The sequence below is a fragment of the Chanodichthys erythropterus genome, chromosome 23, assembly GCF_024489055.1.
Source record: "Chanodichthys erythropterus isolate Z2021 chromosome 23, ASM2448905v1, whole genome shotgun sequence".
Lineage (NCBI taxonomy): Eukaryota > Metazoa > Chordata > Actinopteri > Cypriniformes > Xenocyprididae > Chanodichthys > Chanodichthys erythropterus.
In genome coordinates, this window is record NC_090243.1 from 10,483,753 (window position 1) to 10,509,808 (window position 26,056).

Here is a 26,056-nt window from a genome sequence, read left to right on the forward strand (position 1 = left end):
TCAGGCCCTCTAAGGCTTTAACTGCGTATTATATGTTGTGGTTATGATTCAAAAGGCAGACTTACGTGTGTGTTTTGATTGTGGATGGAAGCCTCTTCTCTGATGGTGAACTAGATTCTGACTAGACTGACTTGTTTATTTTAAGAATACACACTTTCATAGTTATCAGTAGGCCTGCCACTTTAGGGCTGTTACATGAATGGGTGGAGTTAGCGAAAAACACTTTTTCACTGAAAATATAGAATGTTCTTATATACCTCTTGCATGTAATTTTGTAATTTGTAAATAATTTCGATCTTTTAGGCTTTTTTTATGCAAAATAAATTTGTATTTATTTCGATAAAAAAAAAAAAAAAACTGAACCCAAACTTTCGAAAAGTAGTACATCTCATGAAATTTTCACAATATTTAATGATTTAATTATGTGTTTTCCCTTGTTGGGGTGGCACTAAAGGTAAATAGGATGAAATTTAACAATATTCTTATGAAATATATATTATTCCCATGAAAGTTAAATTATTACACTGTTTATTTATATATATTTGATATTTTATAAGTTGCCCTCAAATAAAAATAGGCATCATATACATTATACAATGGGCTCCAGAAATATTGACACAATGGTACCCTTGGTAAAAATGAGCGAATATTTGTTTTTGCACTTTCTCCTCTTAGTCTTTCACTCAAAATATTCAGAAAAATCTAACCCTTAATGAAAGTGAAAGTGACGTAGCCAAGTATGGTGTCCCAAACTCAGAATTTGTGCTCTGCATTTATCCCTTCCAAGTGCACGCACACAGCAGTGAGCAATGAACACCCACACACACACACACACACACACACACACACACACACACACACACACACACACACACACACACACACACACACACACACACACACACACCCACCCACCTACACAGCAAAAACTGCAGTGTTAAATTAACTCTCCTGGGAGTATATGTGAGACCATACTCAAGAGTGTTAAAGTGTTAATATAAGAGTCTTAAATGAACACTGAAGCGTTGTTAAAGTTAATGAGTTAATTAAGGGATTAACAGTGATGATTGACCACTATTGAAGATACCTGATGTTAACAAGCAGAATCACCAAAGGAGAAAATCACAATTTTTAAGTTTAATGATTAATGATTTAATTATGTGTTTTCCCTTGTTGGGGTGGCACTAAAGGTTAATAGGGTAAAAATTAACAATATTAATCATCATTAAATCATTTTTTTTCTGAAATATATGTATTCCACAATTATTGGAACCCCTTCATTTCATACTTTGTGCAACCTCCCTTTGCCAAGATAACAGCTGTGGATCTGCTCCTATAATGTGTAATAAGGTTGATGAGCATATGGCAAGAGATTTGAGACCATTCCTCCATACAGAATTTCTTCGGATCCTTCAGATTCAGAGGTCCATTCTTATGGACTCTTTTCTTTGTTTCATTCCACAGGTTTTGTATGTTTGGTCTGCTATGTTCATGGCAAAACCTTCATTCTGTGGTCAGTCAACTATTCTGTCATTCATTTTGAGATGTGCGTTGGATCATTGTCCTGCTGGAAGACCAAACCACAGCCCAGTTTAAACTTACTGACAGGTTCAGTCAGGTGTTGATTTAATATCTGCTGGTACTTGGAGTTTATAATATGTATCCTAACAAGTTGTCCAGGGTCTTTGGAAGAAAATGAGCCCTACAGCATTAAAGATCCATACCCTTCTACATAGTTTACATGGACCTCATTTACATGGGGATGAGGTACTTTTCTATGAAAAACCCACCTCTGGTGTATTTCCAAAAAGCTTTATTTTAGTCTCATCTGGCCATAAAACCCAGTCCCTCTGAAAGTTCTAGTAACACCTGGCAAACTGTAGGTGGATAAGATTGCTGTCTCCAAAGACTTTTTTATTGCAATCTTCCCAAACAAATTGTGGTTTTATAGGTGAGGTCTAGTCATAGTTTTGGAGACTTTCTGACCCCAAGAACCTACTACCATCTGCAGTTCTCCAACTTTGATCCTTATAGTTTGTTTGGCGACTCAAACCATCCTCCTCGGTGCGAGTGGGGCCAATATAGATACTCTGCCAGGTAGATTGTTACCATCTCCAGTTGATTGAAACATCTTAATTATTGTCCAGATAGTGGAAATGATTATTCCAACATATAAACTATTATCTTATAGCCATTTCATGAACCTTTTGACACACATCATTACTGTATTCTCAGGTATTTCCAATAGTGATTGATGACTATAGGAATTTGGCCTGTGTGTCACTTCATAGTGAAACAGGAAGTCATGACTTATCACTCATCATTGTGTTCCTGATCACTAAGGTGAATCAAGGTGAAAATATACCATATGAAAGGGAATATACTTCAGTTAATATACTTCAGATTTTTATTCATTATAATTTGTAGGGGTGCCAATAATTTTGCCACCCATATTTTGAAGAAAACTATATTTATTTAATTGATTCCACATTTACATTTTGTGTAAATTATCTTCAATTAAAGGTTGGATTTGTGTGAATATTCTGAATGAAAGACTAAGGAGCCGTTCACAAAGAACGTGTTTTTCCTTTACAATGCGCTACTTTTCCATTGTTTTTCTATATAAACACGCACTAGACGGACGTGCAAAAAAAATGCATTTTTAAAAATTTTATTGTTGGGTTCCATGAGACTAAAGATCATTTGTAAGAGTCGATCAACTTTTTTTTTTTTTTTTTTTTTTTAAAGGAAGTGATCTCTCCTTTTGTCTTTGATATGTTCCCAAGGTCATCCTGTGATATGCTTAGCTAACCAGTGAAAGTCAATGCAGATACAGTATCTGTGATGATGTAGCTTGTCTCTGGTGCTGATCAGGCCGTAATCCACCAGATTAGGCAATGCACTGGGATTACTGGACACAGGGAGTCCACGATTGGTTTATGATTTTTTCCCTCTTTGTATCTGTCCATCCTATGATCTTGCTCTCTCTTCCATCCCCCTCTCTCTATGCTTCTGTAATGTAATTGATTGTGTTAATGTGATTTGATTGGTTAGCCCCTGAGCTTTTTAGAATAATAACTAATGATGGAATCTGCCTGAAACTGGAGCAGATCATCAGGTGATGCCAGAACGACGTTCTACGAAACAGACCAACACAGATACAGGAATACTACCTTCAAAGGTTCATTTGCTGTGATATATATTCTCTAATAATCTGATGATTTGCAAATCTTATCTGGACTACATGTTGTTTTCTATAAATAAGGTGCACAAGAGGAAAAGGACAGGATTACTTCAATTTTCCTCAATACAACTTGTCACTCTGATGCTTAGGTTCATCCTATTGTCTTTTATTTGTTTGTTGTTTGTTTTTCCACCTATCAGCATCAGTGAATGAAGTGTATGGACATGAGTGGACATGCTTATCTTCAACAGAGACAGAACAAAGCTATAACTCCTGGCATGTTGAAATCCCGATTAGAGATGGTCCCAGCCCACTGTGTAGGTTAAGGGAAGATCCAACAGCTACAGATAAGAGGATTTGAGAGGAATTAATGTCATTCTTTTATTACTGTAAGAATAAATTCCTATTGATTTATGTTTGGGTGACAAAGCACCACCGAGTCGACAACAGCAGGACGTTGTCTGGACCAACCAGACACATGCTCACACATACAATCAGCTGAAGTATGTGGTGATAGATGCTGAATATATGCTGTGAGAGGATCCAACAAACTAGATTTCAGATTTACGATTCTACTGGAAGACGTGTGAACATCAGCGCAGGTCATCAGGACTGCTGTACAGTTTCCCAGCGCCCTCTCAGCTGAGGTTTGCTGGGGATGGCCAGGACCCAGGAAACATCCTGCCTTGGCCCTGTGGAATATTTCTGGACCACAGCTACAGGACAAAGAGACCCAGAAGAAGAAAAACTGGTCTTCCGTCATCGTATTTGGCCATGAAGCTGGTCCTGCTGACCCTCAGGCTGCTGTGCCTTGCTTGTCTCTGGCCCGTCACCCTGCTCAACAACCGCCACCGTAACCGGAAGAAAGACAAGGATGTTTACTTGGTTGAGCACGCCAAACACAGATTCAGAGGGTGAGTCATGAATATTTAAACTCTTGCATGTTCTGTATTTTCTACCATTCAGAGGTTTGGGGTCAGTAAGTTAAATTTTATTTAAAGATATCTGTGTTACAGTGTAATTGCACTTTTAAGTACCAAGTAATAATAATTATTAACTACACATACTTTTTATAGGGTTAGGATTAGTGTGTGGTTAAGGTTAGTTGCATGAAATTATGCACAATATATAATAATTACTATAACACTACAAAATATATTACAATAATAATAATACAATATATATGGGGCAGTCGCGGCCTAACGGTTAGAGCATGGGTGGGGAACGTTGATCCTGGAGGGCCATTGTCCTCCAACCCTGAAAAAAACACTCACCTGCCTGTAACTTTAGTAATCCTGAAGGCTTGATTAACTTCAGGTGTGTTTAATTAGGGTTGGAACTGAACTCTGCTGGACAATGGCCCTCTAGGATCAACTTTCCCCACCTCTGGGTTAGAGAGTCAGATTGGTAACCAGACGGTTGTGGGTTCGAGTTTCAATACCGGCAGGAAATGACTGAGTGCCCTTGAGCAAGGCACCTAACCCCCAATCACTCCTTGGGCGCCACAGCAAAAATAGCTGCCCACTGCTCTGGGTGTGTGTGTCCACAGTTTGCAGTGTGTGTGTGTGTGTGTTCGCTACTCACTACTCCTAATGTGTGTGCACTAACTGGATGGGTTAAATGCTTGGGTTACCATACTTGGCATTCACATGTCACTTTCTTTCTTTCACTTTCAATAAGGTCTCAGTTGTTAACATTAGTTAATGTATTAACTAACATGAACTAACAACAATAAATACATTTATTACAGTATTTATTAATATTTGTAAACGTTATTTAATAAAAGTAGTTGTTCATTGTTTGTTCATGTTAGTTTACAGTGCATTAAGTAATGTTAACAAATACAACTTTTAATTTTAATAATATATTAGTAAATGTTGAAATTAACAGATTAAGAAATCCTGTAGAAATGCAGTTCATTCTTTGTTTCTTCGTTAACTAAATTTAACTACATATTGCCATAAAGACTATAGTATCTACATGTGTTGTTGTGTGTTGTTAGTTGAAATGAACCTAAAATTGCTTTCATGTTTTTAAAAAAAAAAAAAAACCTGTAATAGGGATTAAATATTACATCAGTTTTGCATTAATATGTTGCTAGTTTTTAGTTTGCCAGCATGGTTCAATGTGTGAACAAATGGGTAGTAATTAGAAAGAGTAAATATTGGTTTTAATTAGAGTGGAGGAAACCAAAACCAATCATTTAGCATGTGGCTTGACTAGAAAATAGTGTTTCATTGAGGGATTTCTGATCAATGTGTCTGTCATTAAGCACTAAGTTGTGCTATACAGGCTGTTGGTTAAGAAGTTGCTTCTGTTTGTGAGAATCAGTGTTATTTTATTTTAGTATCATATATATATATATATATATATATATATATATATATATATATATATATATATATATATATATATATATATATATATATATAATTATTATTATTATTATTATTATTTATTATTATTATTATTATTTTTTTTTTTTTTACATAATTCTAGTTTAAGTTTTTTTTAAGTCTATATGGTTTTATGTTAATGTGTATTTATTAGCCGTGGCAACTATCTGAAATTAAATAAACGCTTATAATTAGTTAACAGTAATTACCCTGAATTGAGACAATAGCAGAATGCATAAAGAAGGGTGGAAAAGTTGAGTTGTAAAAGGACAAAAATTAATACTTATGATCCTTCCATGGATCATTGAATTTCCTCTATATGTGTCTAAATGAGAAAAATAAAGTGAGGTTTTAATATATTGTCGGTGGTTTCTATGTTACAGCATAATGAGTCACACACAAGCTCAGGAGTGCCAATATTCTTTCATTTTGTAATTACAACCATCCTTGTGCCATCATCTGTTTTTTGGAGAGCAGCCAAACTGCTGTTTGGCATTAAAATCACGCCTGCAGAGTTTCCTAAAAAGCCTTTTTCCAGTGTCAGCCAGGTTTTCCAGGGACAGCTTTTGTTAATGCATAATATGTCATTGCATTGAATATTTATAAAGCCTCATCTTTGTGAACTTTGTTTTTAGAAAGCGATTAATTGGATATATTTTCTAGGGCATTTCACACTTAATGCTGTGCTCTGTGCAAGAGAGTTTTTATTTTTTTAAATGTAAAGATGATATGCATCTTTATTATTTTTTATTACATTTAAACTAATATTATATAACTATATTTTTTATTTTAATCACAGCAGTGTACAGCAATCTCGCAGCATGCATTGTGTCATTAGTGCTGTGTTTTTGTTAGCCTGATTGCGTAATGAGTCCATCACGTAGTCATTAGTGGTTGTACGCTGTAGTCAGTTTAAGGTTTAATTTTGTAATTGCACTTCGGTGTGCAATTAACTTTGCCATGGAATGAGCACAGCATGATTGACAGTATATTTGGGGTTTCAATTAAAGCATGCAGATGGAAAGGCAATGTTAGAGGAAACATTGTATGTCTATGACTGACCTTCACTAGCTACTGCCATGTTTTTGGCATATTTCATGTCTCATCTCATCTCAGAGCTCAGAAAACGGCTTGCTTTGAAGGCTTCTGCAACTGCTTCAAACCGCAGCTCATTTTCACAACCTGGCACACACAACTGCCATTGAACAACAAGCTGCTTTTTATAAATCATTCCTTTAATGGCTGAGTAATTATATTTTATATTACAGATGCTGGAGCAGAGAGACAGATGTTTGTGATAATGTTCTGACATGGAAACAAAACATCCAACTGATTTATTTCTCTGTAATGCAAAGGTCCACCTGCTCACAGGGCCCGGGACAATATTCACATTATTTTGAAGTTTTTCTTCTGACCCTTTTTCTTATTCTTTCAGACGGATAGACTACAAATTAAAGCGAAAGGACAGCACCAAGTCCCTCCTCATCAAAACTGAACAGCTGCTAAGGATCGAAGACCATGACTTTGCCATGAGGCCTGGATTTGGAGGTCAGGATGCCCTGTTTATTTGCTCCAATTATCAATTTCCATCTCGATCCTGGAAATCACAATTAGAGTGGTCTTTTTAATAAATCTGGTTAGAGATGGGCTGTACCATTTTGTCGTGTCAGAGGGCAAAACGAGGTGGGCGTTACCATCTCTCTATGCGGGGGAAAGCGACCAGGGGTGACTTTGACAGGGCGAGTGTGGTCCTGAATTCAAACATGACCCAGATTGTGCAAAACACAAATTAGACAATGGGTGTTGAGGACACAGATGTGCTTTGGTGGGCAGTAATCTGGATTACATCCCAGGCCTGATAAAACAGATGGAAAAGAGGAAGATGTTACTATCTACTATCTATAGACCATTTTTACACGTATATGAACACTTAAAACACACTTACAATATTTGAATACCATTGCAGTATATCAAATATTATAGCAAGTGGCTGTTTTTAAACTAATATTTCACTTTAAATGATAGATATACTGGGGAAGTTACTTTGTACATCCACTCAAAATCATCTTTTTATTTTTTTTATTGTTTGTTATCGTTTGAGGTTTTGTTTAAATGTTGATATGGAAATTATTAAAACCAATTTGAAAGCGTTTCCAGTAATAAACCTTAAGCTGGAGCTCTTATGTCCTTCCTTGAATATACACCCACCTTGTGAGAAAGAAGTATGTTTTAGCATACTTATTATAAAAGAGTACTTATTATGGAAATAATATACTTTAAAAGAATATACTTGTGCGAACTGAATGTAATGTTTTGGGCTCTTAATTGCATGTCATTTGCAATTCAATGAAAAAAGTATTATAGTGTATTGAATGCCGTTAATTGAAATGAAGAATGCCTTTTTCATCAGCTTTATTTGTAATTTCTTAATTACTCATATTGTCTTTGAAATAAAGGTAAAGTATACTGCCGAATGTACTGACAAGCATTTATGGTAAACTAAAATATACTTCAATAACATTTCTATTAAAACATATATGTCATGTATTTTAAATATATATTTGTATGATAAAGTTGCAAATTAGTACTTTTAAAACAGATTTACTTTAAATGTAACATTGAAAAATACACTATAGTTAAAATTATAATCACGTACTTTACATGTGCTTTAGTATGTTAGTAACCACAAAATAACTGTACTTCTTTGAAAAATGACAAAAGATTATTAAAATATAATGATTTATAATGTACATTAAAGTAACATTTTTAATCTCACTGTAAAAAAATCAAAAGTTGAGAAAACTTAAAAGTTTAACACAACAAACTTCAGAAGATTATTGTTTTCTCAATTTGTCTTTGTAGGAGATTTTTGAGTTTTCTCAACTTTTTGTTGTATAAACTGAATACAACAAGTTGAGAAAACTCAAAAATCTGAAGTTTGTTGCCTTAAACTTTTAAGTTTTCTCAACTTTTGATTTTTATAGTGCTGTACTCTCTTTATATACAATTCAGTACAATTAAGCGCACATCTTTTTATTTGGCTTCCAATAAAAAAATCTCAGTCTGGTCTCATCCAACCCTTAAATAATATTAAACAACATATTCAACTATAAACTATACTTGTAAATGCATACATGTGCATAAATGACTAATAGAAATTACACCATACACAGCTCACTGTGTGATGGCAACTACATGCAAGCATGAATCATTGTATTGCTTCCTTTCAACCAGCAGGGCGACGCTCTAATCTGCCAGTGCTTGAACTATAAAAGAGGAAGCAGAAGGAGGAAGAGATCTTTAGATAAGAGAGTAGTTTAATGATGTGTAGGCTTTCAATTAGATGATTAAAGAAGATCAAGAGTTGGAACCAGGCTTTGAATGGCGTCCTTCGGTCAGTAACCACTGGTAATTAATGATGGGACAAATAGGATTAGAGTAACATTTTGAGCTCCATATGCTCTCTCTGTTGGATATCTAAGTTGATATCAAAGGCATTGCTGTTGTCCTGAACCAATATGCAAATGTATTATGTTTTCTGCTTTGCAGGATCTGCCATCCCTGTGGGAATTGATGTGCAGGTGGAGAGTATAGACAGCATCTCTGAAGTAAACATGGTAAAACTCCATATTGTTCTGGTGGTTCTGTTTTTTTGTTTGTTTGTTTGTTTGTTTTTTAAATTTCAAAGTTAGTTTAAGCTGCATATGTTTGATTCACTAAAATGGACTGGTGTCATGGGAAATTGAGTTCCCTCTAGGAACCTGTCTCTTTTAGGACCCAGGCGGTAATGCCTGATCAAAAGTTGTTATTGTGATGTCTTGACTAACTATAACCTATTTAAATGTTGCATTGATTTTTATTAAATGAAGTGCACAAACAACATGCTTGAAATATTAAATGAATGCCTATGTATTGCATAATAACACAAACCATGCCTAAAAATATATATTTTTTATAAGGATAAGGATTTTTGCAACATACTATGTTCTGTAAAAGTAATTTAATATTAACTGTGCACAATAATAGCAATGTGGTATAGTATATATTACTATTATAAATGTTTAATTATAAATTAATTGTCATGCTAAGTACACACGAAGTCCCTTTAAGACAAGTCATTTCACTCGGCGGCCATCTTTGAAACGCCTCTCGGGCATCCTGGGCATCATGCAATCTCTTTGAATTGGGAAACATCAAATTCTCAAAAACTGTTCGCCAACCTTACTATTAAATTTAATATTTGAAATTACCAATGAAATCTAACAACAACCGGCTCATAAATTTAGTTTCTAAATCATGACAAAAAAAAATGTATTTTTCAGGCTGGATCAAGCTAATGCGCATGCGCAGACCTAAATGCGCGTCTCTTTGGAGGTGCGCGTCTGACTGTTTCTATAGACTTATTCTGCCATATTGCGCGTTACACTTTCTCCCATTCAAAACAATACGAGTGACACGTCTTGTGTTATTCAGGGTTCCCGCGGGGTCTTAAAAAGTCTAAAATTCTGAACTTTAAATTTAAGGCCTTAAAAAGTCTTAAAAACGGCCAGATTTTCATCCGAGGTCTTAAATTTCATTTAGTCAGGTCTAAAAAATTTTCAACCTATTTCCAGAAACGCTACTTGCTGAAAGTTATTACAAAGTAGCAAAAAAGTAGCGAGTCGTAGTTCTTTCTGGGGTATATTGGTGTTGGTATACGCGTTGATAAAACTACAAATCCCGTGATAAATGCAATAACTTACCTGTCCGCGAGATACATCTGCGTCTCCTCAGAGCTTGTTAAAGTTCGGCTACGTGTGGAAAATGGGAAAGTGTACTTTCAACGAGACATGGCTAGATCACAGCGATTTCTGCTGTTGGTTACAACAAGCGGTGTGTAGTGTAGGCCTATAGGCGACCGTTATTTTATGGTTTCCATGGTGACGCGTCATTGCTTGTCACGTGACACACCGCAGCAGCAACAGCGCTGAATGAATGATGATCTGCTTTTATGTAATTTTTCCTTTTTTATTCAGAATATTCACAAATGTGTTAGCTATGGCATGAAATATCTGATATTCCGATTGTCAAATACATGCAAGTGGAAGTGTATTGTTGTTTCAACACCTTTATGACGATCGCGTTAGTTGAGCTGTATGCGCGATATAATTTTATGACACAAAATTTTGAAATGTAGGCTTAAATCAAACACATTTTAATTCAGATTCTGTGTATATATATATATATATAGGAAAAGGGGTGGGCGGCTGCCCATTTGGCACGTTGTTGTGTGTGGAAGGTTACTAATGGGATTGCTTTATCTGTAAATTAAATTAATGCTTTTTCAATGACTGAATTCATTGAAATAAAATGATTTTTTCAGAATTTCTTTGATTTGAATATTTTTTGGTAATGCGTCGTGTAGGTCTTAAATTTCAATCTTTATGGTCTTAAAATGTCTTAAAAAGGTCTTAAATTTGGCTTACTGAAACCTTCATGAACCTTGGTTATTCTATAGTCTTTGGTACACACAAACATCATTCATTTGAAACATGTAATTGGGAACTATATTGGAAGCATACCTAATATAATATGAGCTAAGCTAGCAGGCTAATCGGGTAGATGTATGCTATGCTAGTACTTAAGCTAACTAAAAACAGTAAAAACGAGAAATGCTTGATTTCACAACCTATAGCTTCAGTTACATACTAGTATATGAACCATGTTATTTAGAAGACATTAATTGTCATTATAACACATTTTAAACTATACAAATCATAACCTGATTTTGCGGGAATTGTAATCGGGCACTAAAAATACTACCCATTAAAAGTCTGTTGAACCAATGGGATCACTCTGGGTCCTAAAGGAGACAAGATTTTTTGGGGGGGACGAGATTCCTCACCACACTAGCTTATAAGAGTAATTAATTAGGGAATCGAACATGCTTTTGATTCACTAAAAAGAAATAGCTCTAACGAGTCAATCCGAGCCGAACATCATTTGGTTCCGTTATTGTTTTTAAAAATGGATCTGAATGCGAAAGAATTCTCAGTCCTATATAAATGCATTCTTTGCAAACTTGTTCAATATTTACAAAATGGATACAATTTTGGTCTTGTAAAAGCAGGCCTTCTGCCTCTCACAAAGTAAATTTCAGCAATATAAAGGGTCTTCCTGGTAAATGTCAAAAACCTTTATTTGCACCAAAATGCCAGTCACTGCCCTGCACTGTTGCCCTTAATAAGTTGTCATATTTATCTATAAGGTCAGTAAAATGTAAAGGTCTCTCTCAGGACTTCACGATGACCCTGTACCTGAGGCATTATTGGAAGGATGAACGCTTGGCTTTTCCCTCCAGTAACAATCTGAGCCGCACATTCGACGGCCGCCTGGTGAAGAAGATCTGGAAGCCTGATGTCTTTTTTGTCCATTCCAAGCGCTCCTTCATTCATGATACCACCATGGAGAACATAATGCTAAGGGTTTACCCAGACGGCAACATCCTTTACAGCGTCAGGTAGAAAGCCTACGATCTCTGCTAATTAATTTCCCTGATAAGTAAATGTTTTAATAATGGAATATTCTCTTTATTGTAGGATTACAGTTACTTCTCTGTGCTCAATGGACTTCAGTAGATTCCCGTTGGACACTCAGAATTGTTCCCTGGAACTGGAGAGCTGTGCGTGTCAACCTAGAAATATCTTTTGTTCTTGTGTCCGTTTTATTGAGTCCCACCTAAATTGTTTTTTAGTTGATATTTTATAGGTTGGGAAACTGTGACAATCATGGATCTTTTCATTAAAAGAATGTGAAGCATTTCTGACACTGTTTTAAAAAGCGTGGTTACAGAAAGGTCTTTGCAATCGAAGTATGTGGAGTAATGCAACGAATGTTAAAATATGCACTGTTGCAAACATATAGCAACACATGTAAACATTATATATTGTCATGAGATTAATGTGGCTAAACTGGATCATGAAAAGATTGTGAATAATACAAAGGAACTTAAAGAACAAAACTAATCACACCAACAAAACAGCCACCAAAGGACAAGGCCCAACCAAGAAGATTGAAAATACAAGGACTTAAAATACACACAGGGTAATTGACTAACAATACAGTCAGGGAAACACAGGAAACAGGAACTGAGCCAAATACAAACTAAAAGTCTACAAAACAAGAGCACAGACACAGAATACATTACAGTTAGTGTGCTAATATTACATCTAAATAGAGGATTGGTTAACTTTATCTAGCCTACGTTTAAACCTGTGGTTTACAATGAGCCATTTAGTTTCATTTTTAGTTTCTTGCTACAACTGCCATTCAAAATAATTTTCATGTAGAAACCAACATTACTCCACAAATGCTGTCATAGTAGATGTTAATATTTGAATCCAGAAGATTCCTCTTCATATTATCCATGTATTTAAACATGAATTAAACAGGTGCACACTTTCTTTAACTCTTTTCTTTATGTTATGGCTTCCACTCTTCTGTCCCATTCAGATGCATATAATGAGAACGACCTTATGTTGTACTGGAAAAATGGCAATGACTCTTTAAGGACAGATGAAATTGCCCTCTCTCAGTTCTTCATTGAAGAGTTCCATCCCTCACATGGTCTGGCCTTGTACAGCAGCACTGGTAAGAGATGGTACAACAAATCATGTGTCTTTGTTCTTTCTACTGTAGTAATATATTAGTAGGTCATTACTTACAGGCTTTACATGTGTTTCTGTCAGGCTGGTACAACAGGCTCTACATCAACTTCATTCTCAGAAGACACATATTCTTCTTCATGCTGCAAACGTATTTTCCCACAATGCTGATGGTGGTGCTGTCCTGGGTGTCTTTTTGGATCGACAGGCGGGCGGTACCGGCCCGTGTATCACTTGGTGTGTAACACTTGTCCACACACATGCACTAGGCGAAATATTCATTATTTCATAAATTATCTTTTGTCCTGTAGTGTCTGCATGACATTGAGCCTTTTTAGACTGCAGTCCAGTGTGGTGAATGTTTTACTTGCTTAGTTGTCTCATAATAATTGCTTAAAGGGATAGTTTACCCAGAAAATAAAAATTTTGTCATCATTTACTCACCCTCATGTTGTTCCAAACCTGTATGAGTTTCTTTCTTCTGCTGAACACAAAAGAAGTTATTTTGAAGAAGGTTTAACCAGACAGTTGATGGTACCCAGCTGGCACCTTGATGTTGAAAAGACTTCAAATTGACATCAAACATTGATGTCACAAAACAGGTCAAAAATGCAAATCAATCGGACGTCAAAAACTTGATGTCCATTTGACATTCACACACTGATGTCTAATTGATGTTTTAAAAAAAACATCAAATTGACGTCAAAAATGCGAATCAAACTGACGTCAAAAACTTGATGTCCATTTGACATTCTCACAATGATGTCTAATTGATGTTTTAAAAAAGCATCAAATTGACGTCAAAAATGCGAATCAAACTGACATCAAAAACTCGACATCCATTTAACATTCACACACTGATGTCTAATTGATGTTTTAAAAAAAACATCAAATTGACGTCAAAAATGCGAATCAAACTGACGTCAAAAACTTGATGTCCATTTGACATTCACACACTGATGTCTAATTGATGTTTTAAAAAAAGCACCAAATTGACATCAAAAATGCGAATCAAACTGACGTCAAAAACTTGATGTCCATTTGACATTCACACACTGATGTCTAATTGATGTTTTAAAAAAAACATCAAATTGACGTCAAAAATGCGAATCAAACTGACGTCAAAAACTTGATGTCCATTTGACATTCTCACAATGATGTCTAATTGATGTTTTAAAAAAGCATCAAATTGACGTCAAAAATGCAAATCAAACTGACATCAAAAACTCGACATCCATTTAACATTCACACACTGATGTCTAATTGATGTTTTAAAAAAAGCATCAAATTGACGTCAAAAATGCGAATCAAACTGACGTCAAAAACTTGACATGCATTTAACATTCTCACAATGATGTCTAATTGATGTTTTAAAAAAAACATCAAATTGACGTCAAAACCTTGATGTTTTAAAAAAAAACATCAAATTGACGTCAAAAATGCAAATCAAACTGACGTCAAAAACTTGAAGTCCATTTGACATTCACACACTGATGTCTAATTGATGTTTTAAAAAAACATCAAATTGACGTCAAAAATGTGAATCAAACTGACATGAAAAACTCGACATCCATTTAACATTCACACACTGATGTCTAATTGATCTTTTAAAAAAAGCATCAAATTGACGTCAAAAATGCGAATCAAACTGACGTCAAAAACTTGAAGTCCATTTGACATTCACACACTGATGTCTAATTGATGTTTTAAAAAAAGCACCAAATTGACGTCAAAAATGTGAATCAAACTGACGTCAAAAACTTGATGTCCATTTGACATTCACACACTGATGTCTAATTGATGTTTTAAAAAAACATCAAATTGACGTCAAAAATGCGAATCAAACTGACGTCAAAAACTTGACATGCATTTAACATTCACACACTGATGTCTAATTGATGTTAAAAAAAACATCAAATTGACATGAAAAAATAGGTAAAAAATGCAAAAAGCTTACATCAAAACTTGACGTCATATTTGATATTCGACATTTGATATTCACACACTGATGTTCTTTCGACCACCAAAATAACAACACAAAAGCAATGCAATGAAAAAAGCAGAAGAAAGAATCTGTGGTGAATCTGTTTGACCAACTTGAACCCATTATAAAATTTGCCAGGGAAATTTTTCGCCCTCACGCAAAATTTCAGATCACATGGATTTCTATTGAAAGGACTGGACTTTGCCTGTGAAAATCTTCTGAAAATCAAACAGCTGTAACTCCACCTTAACACTGCATTAGAGTACAGTACAAACAGATGTTTTTTTTAGCACAATGTCTTTGTATGTGTGTTCAATCCAGGCATCACTACAGTGTTGACTATGTCCACCATAATTACGGGAGTGTCAGCGTCCATGCCTCAGGTATCATATGTGAAAGCAGTGGACATCTATTTGTGGACCAGCTTCCTATTTGTGTTTCTGTCCGTCATCGAGTACGCAGCCGTCAACTACTTCACCACCAAGGAGGAAATGAAGAAACTCAAACAGTTAAAGGTCAAAGTTTCCTTAAAGTTCCTGAGATGTTCAGTTCATTGACATAATGTATTTAGTTTTAGGAGCAATTCCCTCTACATATCAAGCAAAAATGATAGAATATCAAAATGTCACCCCCTGTTTTTTTTTTTTTGTTTTTTTTGAGCAAGGTCTGTTTATTCAAGATTTTCATAATATGCAAGAAAATTCAAAAGAATTGATCAGTACAGTATATACAGTCAAATCCCCAACATAACCCTTTCCTCTACCCATCAGACGTAAAGTATCAATTACATTGTACAAAGATGAGGGGGAAAAAAAGGATAATTCCAATCAAATACTTGTTAAAGAATCAGATGTAATTATATTCCAATTGCCCCAATTGACAAAAAAATAACTAAAAAAGTACTCCATATTATGCATGCTCTATATTTCAAACTTTAAGTCATATGATAGCTTTCTGTGATTTTTGTAATCTTGAAATTTAGATCATTTTAATATTCATTGCTGGTCTCAAATCAAATATGGAGCTTGTGAACCTCAATAACATCAAACGTCATCGGTCCTTGATTATCAAACATAACGTCAAACCTCTGACGTTTTGGCAGAGAGCAAGAAAATTATATTTTTTGGTGCACAATCCCTTAAACATCTATAATATGTGGAATATATTGTACTTTAAAAGATCTCACCACATAAATTCCAGAAAAAAGAATTGTTTTTGTTTCCAACAGCTTTCAGAATACGATGCATCTCAAGCCATGGCGTTCGATGGATGTTTCCATGACCAGGACATAGAGCTCAGCTCATTTCCTCGGCTGTCTGACCTTAACGCGGACCCATGCATGTCCTCGCGGAACTCCACAACACCTGACCTGCCTCCCATCCTGGGCACGCGCCTCCGTCGACGACGCTCTATCCGCCAAAGTGTCAACCATATCATGAACAACAGTTACAAGATAGACTCCTATTCTAGAATATTCTTTCCTTTAGCATACTTTCTCTTCAATATCATCTACTGGAGCATCTACTCCTGAGCGAGAGAAAACTGGTGTGCTCAGAGTTGATAAGAGTGCCACATATGCCACAGTGATAGAATACACACACACACACGCACAACTGTATCATAGAAAGAAGTGTAATAAATTATTTATTATATTAGAATCTCAGATTCCTAACTCTTCCTAAAATGTACAAAAGTGAACTTATCATAAAATTCATAAAACTACATAATTGTTAAAAAATGAATCAAAATATAATAAATCACATTAATATACTTTGGCTAAACAGAACCCTTATACTGGTCAAAAACTATTTCAGACAACTGTTGTTTATATACAGTACACAGAAATCAAATTTGATTACATGTAACAGATATTTTCAGGTACATTAGCACATAAATTTTATAATTCCTCCTTATGTGAGGATTACAAAAATGAGAATGGCTATAAAATGTGGAAAAAAAAAAATAAACAGCTATATAGACAACTGGACACAGTGGAATTTTCAGTCTTTCTTCAACACATATGAGAGATTGATATGGTTTTTAAGACAAGAAAAAACAGAAAAAAAATCTGCCTCCTGTTTTCTCTGAGTCCTTCATTAATTATAAAGCATATTTTAAGTACCATTTAATACACTCACATCATCTGAGTGCAAATTCGTTATATTTTAATTTTTTATTATTATTATTTTTGCAGAAGAGGTGATTAATACTGTTCGCTGAAAATATATAGGACTTTAAAACCCTTGATGCTGTAAATATAACGTTATTTATACACATTGACTCCCATAGGTCCTTGCTCTTCCTATTCATTATTCACAGCCTAGTTCAATAACAAAATGCCTGGATATAAAGCTGAATGCTATAAGCTTTACTGCATGTAACTCTCATTCAGAGAAACTGATGACAGTTTTTTTTTTTTTTTTGAGCTGAGTCACTAGATTCTCATCTTGGTAATACATTTTTCAGGCCTGCTAGAAACAGAATATTTAATGGACTGTTCCTTCACCTATTTTCCTGTCTGGGTTTATAATCCTCTTCCAAAATCTACACAGATCTGTGTCGTGAACTGAGTTGACTGTTGATCTCGTTGATGACCACATCATCGTTCTCTTCCCCTAACGTGATCAGACTGTCATCCATTGGTGAGCCTGTAACGTGAAGTTAAAAACATTCTTGACTTGTATAAAACACATTTGTACATTTCATGCCAGTTTTTTGGGTTGCAGAAGTGAGCAGAACTGACCGATGCCATGGGATGGCAAAGATTCATCGCTGCTCACTGAGCTTTGCAGTACACTGTGGTTCATTGAATCAGACGTATTTGCTGTCAGAATCGAAGTCTTCTTGTTGTTGCTCTGTGTGGCTGTCCGACTCCACTCTGGAGAAAAATGTTTGAGAGGTAAAGCACCGATGCCCATAAAATATCTAGTTAGGGTAACATGCAGCTAGGTTTTAGTTTCAGAACTTGTTAAAGATATACCTGAATTTTCAGCCAAACGTAACCTGCCACAGCAGAGGTACATTCTCCACTGTTTACGGACATTTTCCTTCAAAGCGCAGTGGAAAACAAAAATAAAAAATCCTGAGAGAAAGAGAACGGAAAAAAAGACCCCTTTTCCATCAAGCGCTCAAGGTAATTGCATTATTGCACTGAAAAAATATAAATATAATTCTAACTGATGTTTATATATATATATTATTGACGTTTTACATAAATTATATAATATTTTTTTCTCACCCTGTAGGGAATTTAAGATGGAAAACAGGTACATGAAGGCCAACTTGACGGGTCCCCAAGCGAAGAAGGCGAAGCCCCATGTAAGCCCCAGCAGGAAAGTGAGTCCCGCGATGCTACGAAGGTCATGCAAGTTGCTGCGGTACTGATTATTGTGGGGGTTTTGCCGCTTGATTCGTCTCAGATGGACCATCACCACCACAAACATGGACAGGTTCAACACAAATATGATGCAGAAGTATGCCACAACAGCTACGTAGAATGCTATGTCATTCTTCAGCCAACAACTGGAAGAAAGAAATATAGAAACATCAGAAGAAATGACATAATGAAGACTGATGCCTTTAAATTATAAGTTGAATACTTACAAATCCTCTGTAGCTCCATCTGTAATATTCCCATAGTTTATGAGGCCATAGTTATCTTTGTTTATAGCAATCACAATAATGACGACAACCAAAGGTATTCCTGGAGTAATACATCACAGAATTTAATCAGCGATCATCTACAGCCACAAACCACAAGGCTAATTTAGCAGCTGAACTCACCCCAGCCTGCAAGAGAAAACTTCAGCATGTATCTGGACATGTAGTTGTTGAAGACCTTGACGATGGCCAGGTACATATGCAGAGCCTCCAGCCCCATCCAGGTGAAGGAAACCAACAGGAAGTAGTGCAGGAAGAATGCTGTAGAAATGCACAGGCCTACTGCATTTCGGTACAATGCTAGCCATGAGTCCAACAAGAATATCAGATTGAGGAACAGCAGGCCAAAACACAAATGAATCAAGATCTTCGAAGGGATATCCCGGCGGATTTTGCTGAAATTAAATGGAAGAATCGGGTAAATAAATGCTTCTTTTGGGAATGAAAGGTGGAAGTTAATTTTTGTCACATTTTATTACATGCATCATTGTAGTTTTTGGGGGACCAATTGTGATTAATCTCATTTTAGGGCATATATTCACTGAGAAGGAGGATGTTACTCACTCAAACGCGAGGTACGTGAGCAGAGTAATTGAGAGAAAGATGGCGGACACCCCACATCCAATATAAGTGATGAAGGTAAGGATGGTGGCCTGAAGACGGTCAGTTGGGCCTTGTCGGCTAATGTCCTTTAAAAACAAGTTCCAGAAAGATTAATGAAAGCATTATATGTCAATCCCAGAGATGTGTAATGCATACCTAATTTAAGACTCAACAATAGGGATGGTCCAGGTCCAGTGTAAAATAGTTTTGGGCCAGTTAAAAGTATATGGCACACAGTTTATTAAAAAAAAAAAAAAAATTGTGTAAATTATTATTATTTGCTATTTGTTATGTTAGGAGAAAAAAAAAAAAAAAAAAAAAAAAAAAAAATTTAATTTATTTAAAAAAAAACATTTAATTTATTAAAATTAATATTCATTTTATTTAAATAATCCTGAAAAAATGCATCATGGTTTCCAGAAAAATATTAAGCGACAATGTTTTCAAAATTCATAAAAATAAGAAATGTTTCTTGAGCCGCAAATCAGCCAATTATAATGATTTCTGAAGGACTGAAATAATGATACTGAAAATTCAGCTCTGCCATGACAGGAATAAATTACAGCATAAAATAGAAAAGAATTAAATTGTAATAATATTTCACAATATTGCTGTTTTTACTGAATTGTCAAATAAATGCAGACTTGGTAAGCATACAAGACGTCTTTCCAAAACATCTTATTGACCCCAAATGCTTGAAATGTTTTGTATACAGATCTGTATGTACTGTATATTCCTGACATTTATAAAAATTTAAAATTAAAAAAAATAAATAAAGATAAGAAAAATTATAAAATGTATTTAAAATAAACGATTTTTCATTAAGGTTTGTGAAAATGTTCAGTAAATATTTTGACAGGCCAATTAAAATTCATTGTTGAAGCCTGCGGTTATGACCCTCAGTTTGATTATAATCATATTAATTTGAGCCATTATAAACTGAAGAGGATGGATGTGGACATTTCTGGGAACAATCTCACACACTGACATACTTACCAGCAGCACAGCAAAGCTGGTCAGGTGATTGCAGCTGCAGATGGTTTCGTTCTCGGTGCTGCTGTTCTTGACATAGCAGCCGTTGGGATTCCAGCCTCCTGAACCTTCTAGAAAATCCAAAACACATAGGAATTACAAGACATTAATTAAGAAATTAGACAGATCACACATTTCATGAGGCGTAATAACAGTTTCTCAGGAGTTCTGGGAGGTGTGTAATCTCACCATTTTGGTTAAAATCCCAGAAAACACAGGAAGCTACATAGTTCCCCTATGGGAGAGGAGTTAAGAGATATATCAGACAGGTTTCAGCTGGCTGTGACATATGATTTACAGTTAATATGTGAGCACACACACCGCAACAGGCTGTTTATTCCTCAGAGTAAACTCGACATTCTCCCTCAAGTTTTTGATTGACAGGTTAGCCACACTAGAGCCCAGAATGTGGCTGTTCAGCTTCCATTGAGTCCATTGATCATTGAGTTTTTTATCCTGTAGATACATGAAAACCAAAGAATAAACTGAAGAAAAGAGGCAGAATTAAATCTGACATCAGCTTTATTTCTGAAAATGTTGGTCAGGGTGGGATGTCTTTTATGGTGCTTTTGCATCCTTTTTGAAGCTTAAATGCATGTTAATTGAATGGAAAAGACATGAAAGTTATAAGGGTGAGTAAATGACAGAATTTTCATTTTTCTGTGAAATATTCTATTAATCTGAGGGCAACTGCAAAAGGGATTGTACAAACATCTTAGTCTTGTTCTTGATGTCTGATGGTGCTGACACCTTAAATATATGAAAATAAATCAACTCAGTTTTACCTGAAAAAATGTGCTTTTTTGAAAGAAGGTGAACTGGACTCTTGAAGCGATCTTCTGTTGTTCTGGAGAGAGGTTCTTTGTCAGGGATGCAGGTAGTGTTATTTTGCCCATTGAGGAGGAACTTTCGGCTGCCCTGATTTGTCTTTGAAGTCCTTTTGTGACCTGTATAAACATGGACCCAATTTTGTGTTGTTGAACTTCCAAAAACATCCGAACTGTTAATGAATTAGTTTGGAATTATCATTACCTGTGGGTTCAAGGGATCTGCAATTGTGAATGACGTTTCCCCAAAGTTGGTGCCATCAACTTTGCTCACGGTCAAAGCGAGTGAATCAAATACAATGTTCTCAGTCTGGTCCCGAATCACAAGTTTTAGAGCCAAATTATCCACAGCTTTGATTAATCTACAAAACACAACACAGCATTTACATCCAGCGTTTCACATTTGCCCTTATGAAAAAGAAGTATACTTTGTTCATTTTATCAAGTATACTTAAGTAATGTTCAAGTATATTTTTTAGTATACTTTATGTAGTAAGTATACTAGTATCAGTGTACTAGTAATAAACTTGTAAGTGTACAATTTGGACTAAATTGGCCCAAATGAAGTGTACGTTTATGTGTACCATAAGTGTAACGTAGTAAACCTTATGTACACAACTCATTTACAGCTATGTTTCTCATTTGTACTGCATCTGTACTACAAGTGAACTTATAAGTACGACAGTAGTTTACTATTTTAATAATAGTTGTAAATTTTTAGTATATGAAAGTACATTTTTGAAATATACCCTCAGGAAACTACTTTTTTAGTGCAAGTATACTTGCAAGTTTTCTTTAAGTGAACAACATCACACTTATAGTTTACTTTTTATATTTTGCACTTTAGGTTTACTACTATGTTCCTATGTTATTTAGGTATTATTTTTTTAAACTTGAAATATACCTTTAACTGTACTTTAACTCTTTCCATTTTAAAAACATTTTATTCTAGCTTAATGAATCCTTTTTTCTTTTTTATATATATATATATATCAACACTTAAATGTGGTTGTTTCATTTAACAAAAAGACTGTCAAAGGCTATTTCTGGATGAGATTTAGAACGAAGATCAAACACAAGTGGAGTAGATCGAGTCCATAAACACCCCCAATGCTTCATTGTCCTCATTCAGATACGTTTGGCACTTTTATAAATATACTTTTAAGTATATCTCGATCAAAAGACTGAGTCCAAGTATAGGTCAAATATACTTAAACTTTTCTGTCAGTATAAGTTAAGTATACTTAAGTGCAATTTTAAGTATATTTCTTGGAAGTACATAAAGAATATTTCTGAGAAGTATAAAAAGTAGACAAAGTATACTTTCTTATTTTTAGTTTAGTAATAGCACACCTTGTCAAACTGAATGCTTGTGTTACACATGTATCTCACCGATTAGATGAGTCACCAAGAGCAACTGTAGAGCTGTTTAGAAAGTTGTTGATGACGGACAGCACTGTTCGACCCAGATCCAGAGTAATATTGGGTGTAGAGAGAAGATTCTCTAGCTGGTTGACCAGCTGATTCACCTGAGTTGAGTTTAGAGATGCCAAATTCTGTGTTTGATTCAGAAGATCACTAGCCACTTTGTCTGGGGTTTTAGTTGTTGCTTCTAAAAAATGAACAAATTAAATGAGCTGTTGTTATAGATACACATACTGTGGCCTTAAAACATATTTGGACACTTTTAGATACTTAAATTGGGACAACATGAGGTTAAGTAAATGATGACTAATTATTCATTTTGGGGTAAACTATCCCTTTTAATTGTGAATTTAGTGTCAGTACTTTTTGGCGCCACTGTTGTGTATGCATGAACCTAGAAAAAGCACTTATATTTGGAATGTCAAGTCAAGAAACTAGTTTTTAAATGTCGAGTCAAAAAACATAGTCAAACCTGAAGTGGCTGCCAAGGTCGTTGTTGTCACAGCTGTAGTGGTGACTGCAGTTGTGTTACTTCTGCTAGTCGTTGGAGTTGGAGAAATAATTGGAGCAACTGTTGTGGAATTGGAGCTGTTCTGAGGAGAGCTTGGAAGAATGGCTGACAGAGCAGTTGTGGAAGCTGTACTATTTGTGACAATGCTAATAATGGTTGTATTTGTTGGTATGTTGTTTGGAATACTAATTGGACTGAATGTTGTAGTTGTATTACTGATTGTACTTTCAGTAAAGTTTTTTTCTATTGTGCCATTTGACTGTGTTGTGTTAAGGAGACTAACTGTTGTGACAGGCTCTGAAGTGGAGTCAGTAATATTTTCTGTTGTTGGAAAGGTTGTTGTATGTATCTGTGTTGTGTTGTCAAATGATGTTGTATTAAGTGCAGGGCTTATGGTTGTGTTCAATTCTGATGTGTTATTGGAAGTCTCTGTTGTGTTGATGCTACGATTGACATCGGTCCCATTGAAGCTGGTTACATTCAGTGGAATATCTGTTGTGTTAAACAAGGTTGCGTTCATTGTAAAGGATGTTGTATTTGATTGTGTTGTATTGAACAGGGTATCTGTTATGTTGGAATACGTAACATCAGGAAAAAATGTTGTATTAAATGTTGTGAAGTTAAGTGTATACATTGTACTGACTTGTGGTGTATATGTTGTGGTATCAGTTTTATTATCTGTGGTCTCCAGTGTAGAATTATTCAAAAGTTGTGTTGTTTCATACAGAATGGCGGTTGTATTGAATTCAGTTTGAGTTTGAGTTGTGTTTGATTCATTTACGTTAGTTGGTGATTCTGTTGTGTGTGCTAGGATTGTATTATTTGGAGTTGTTGCATTTTCAAAAAGAGTGGTTGTGTTATATTGTGTAGCATGTGGAGATTGTGTTGTGGTATTGAAGTCAAAAGAGCTCACATTTAAATATGTTGTGTTTGTATGGTTAAGAGGCTGAATACTTCTAAGTGTTACATTGAACTCAGTCGTGTTAAATAGTATAACATTTGTACTATTTTCTACAAGTGTTGTCGCATTGTGAGTTAAAGATGTAGCGTTAAATATTATTGCATTGTCTTGCTGGGTAGTGTTTAAATGTGTTGTAATTGTGGTGGTGTGTTGTGTTGTATTTAATGGGGGTGTTGTTGCATTTATGTGTAATGTGCTTTGTGATGGTATTGTCAAGTTAAACAGTGTTGTATTTGGTGGAAAGGTTGTGGTTTTAGAACTACTTGTGTAAGAATGTGTCACATTTTCAGAAGTGACTGTTGGTGTGACTGTTGTATGATGTAGTGCAGTTGTTGAGCTGAGTGGCATGGCAGTAGTAAAATGAGGTGTGACTGTTGCATTTAATGGTCTAACTGTTGCATTAAGAGTTTCATGTATCTGTGCTGTTGTATTGAATGGTGTTGCTGTTGCAACCTCAGCAGGTGTTATGTCAGTTGTAATAAGTGGCATTCTTGTTGTATTAAGTGGAGTGATGGATGTGTTGAGAGTTCTTGTAGTTTTATCAAGTGTTGTGACTATCACAGTAGTTGTGTTAAATGATGTGACTGTTATACTGACTAGAGGGATTGTACCTGTTGTATTAATGCGTGGTGTTGTTATATTGTGTGTTGTATCTATTGTACTGACCAGTGGGGTTGTTACATTGCGTGTTGTATCTGTTGTACTGACCAGTGGGGTTGTTACATTGCGTGTTGTACCTGTTGCACTGACCAGTGGGGTTGTTGCATTGTGTGTTGTATCTATTGCACTGATCAGTGGGGTTGTTACATTGCGTGTTGTACCTGTTGCACTGACCAGTGGGGTGGTTACATTGTGTGTTGTATCTGTTATACTGACCAGTGGGGTTGTTACATTGCGTGTTGTACCTGTTGCACTGACCAGTGGGGTTGTTACATTGTGTGTTGTATCTGTTGTACTGACCAGTGGGGTTGTTACATTATGTGTTGTACCTGTTGCACTAACCGGTGGGGTTGTTATATTGTGTGTTGTATCTATTGTACTGACCGGTGGGGTTGTTACATTGCGTGTTGTATCTTTTGTACTGACCGGTGGGGTTGTTACATTGCGTGTTGTATCTGTTGTACTGACCAGTGGGGTTGTTACATTATGTGTTGTACCTGTTGCACTAACCGGTGGGGTTGTTATATTGTGTGTTGTATCTATTGTACTGACCGGTGGGGTTGTTATATTGTGTGTTGTATCTATTGTACTGACCAGTGGGGTTGTTACATTGCGTGTTGTATCTGTTGTACTAACCGGTGGGGTTGTTACATTGCGTGTTGTATCTGTTGTACTGACCAGTGGGGTTGTTACATTATGTGTTGTACCTGTTGCACTCACTGGTGGGGTTGTTATATTGTGTGTTGTATCTATTGTACTGACCAGTGGGGTTGTTACATTGCGTGTTGTATCTGTTGTACTAACCGGTGGGGTTGTTACATTGTGTGTTGTATCTATTGTACTGACCGGTGGAGTTGTTACATTGCGTGTTGTATCTGTTGTACTGACCAGTGGGGTTGTTACATTATGTGTTGTATCTGTTGTACTGACCAGTGGGGTTGTTACATTATGTGTTGTACCTGTTGCACTAACCGGTGGGGTTGTTATATTGTGTGTTGTATCTATTGTACTGACCAGTGGGGTTGTTACATTGCGTGTTGTATCTGTTGTACTGACCACTGGGGTTGTTACATTATGTGTTGTACCTGTTGCACTAACCGGTGGGGTTGTTATATTGTGTGTTGTATCTATTGTACTAACCAGTGGGGTTGTTACATTATGTGTTGTACC

The 26,056-nt window shown here is 35.6% G+C and overlaps 2 protein-coding genes across 3 annotated transcripts; one reads left to right on the plus strand and one right to left on the minus strand.

Moving 5' to 3' along the window:
- Positions 1-3,958: 3,958 nt before the first annotated feature.
- LOC137013479 (gamma-aminobutyric acid receptor subunit rho-3) lies at positions 3,959-17,818 on the plus strand. 2 transcript variants are annotated; one of them, XM_067377258.1, is made up of 9 exons: positions 3,959-4,098; positions 7,016-7,128; positions 9,130-9,197; positions 11,856-12,079; positions 12,159-12,241; positions 13,072-13,209; positions 13,308-13,460; positions 15,529-15,728; positions 16,436-16,738. In XM_067377258.1, the coding sequence occupies exons 1-9, from the start codon at positions 3,959-3,961 to the stop codon at positions 16,736-16,738; spliced, it is 1,422 nt and encodes a 473-aa protein (XP_067233359.1). The 2 variants fall into 2 exon arrangements, with proteins under 2 accessions (XP_067233359.1, XP_067233360.1); XM_067377259.1 differs by lacking the exon at positions 16,436-16,738 and adding an exon at positions 17,760-17,818 and having other exon boundaries at positions 4,005-4,098; positions 15,529-15,722.
- On the minus strand, positions 17,084-23,811 carry adgrg2a (adhesion G protein-coupled receptor G2a). The gene is made up of 14 exons (XM_067378206.1): positions 23,227-23,811; positions 22,722-22,941; positions 21,535-21,691; positions 21,288-21,449; positions 20,824-20,958; positions 20,692-20,737; positions 20,467-20,573; positions 19,432-19,556; positions 18,991-19,262; positions 18,811-18,910; positions 18,446-18,729; positions 18,188-18,289; positions 17,951-18,085; positions 17,084-17,855 (listed from the first exon to the last, which is right to left on the minus strand). The coding sequence occupies exons 1-14, from the start codon at positions 23,783-23,785 to the stop codon at positions 17,752-17,754; spliced, it is 2,508 nt and encodes an 835-aa protein (XP_067234307.1). The 5' UTR covers positions 23,786-23,811; the 3' UTR covers positions 17,084-17,751.
- Positions 23,812-26,056: the final 2,245 nt, after the last annotated feature.

What these genes read in the sequence shown, in the direction of transcription:
- adgrg2a (XM_067378206.1), bottom strand. Translation starts at nt 23,785, where the DNA reads ATGAACGCAACCTTGTTTAACACAACAGATATTCCACTGAATGTAACC. An exon ending in CAGATCCCTTGAACCCACAG is followed by an intron (nt 21,450 to 21,534) that starts GTAATGATAATT and finishes ATGTTTATACAG; the next exon opens with GTCACAAAAGGACTTCAAAG. An exon ending in CCAGCTTTGCTGTGCTGCTG is followed by an intron (nt 19,557 to 20,466) that starts GTAAGTATGTCA and finishes TTGTTTTTAAAG; the next exon opens with GACATTAGCCGACAAGGCCC.
- LOC137013479 (XM_067377258.1), top strand. Translation starts at nt 3,959, where the DNA reads ATGAAGCTGGTCCTGCTGACCCTCAGGCTGCTGTGCCTTGCTTGTCTC. An exon ending in GCATCTCTGAAGTAAACATG is followed by an intron (nt 9,198 to 11,855) that starts GTAAAACTCCAT and finishes GGTCTCTCTCAG; the next exon opens with GACTTCACGATGACCCTGTA. An exon ending in TTCCCTGGAACTGGAGAGCT is followed by an intron (nt 12,242 to 13,071) that starts GTGCGTGTCAAC and finishes TGTCCCATTCAG; the next exon opens with ATGCATATAATGAGAACGAC.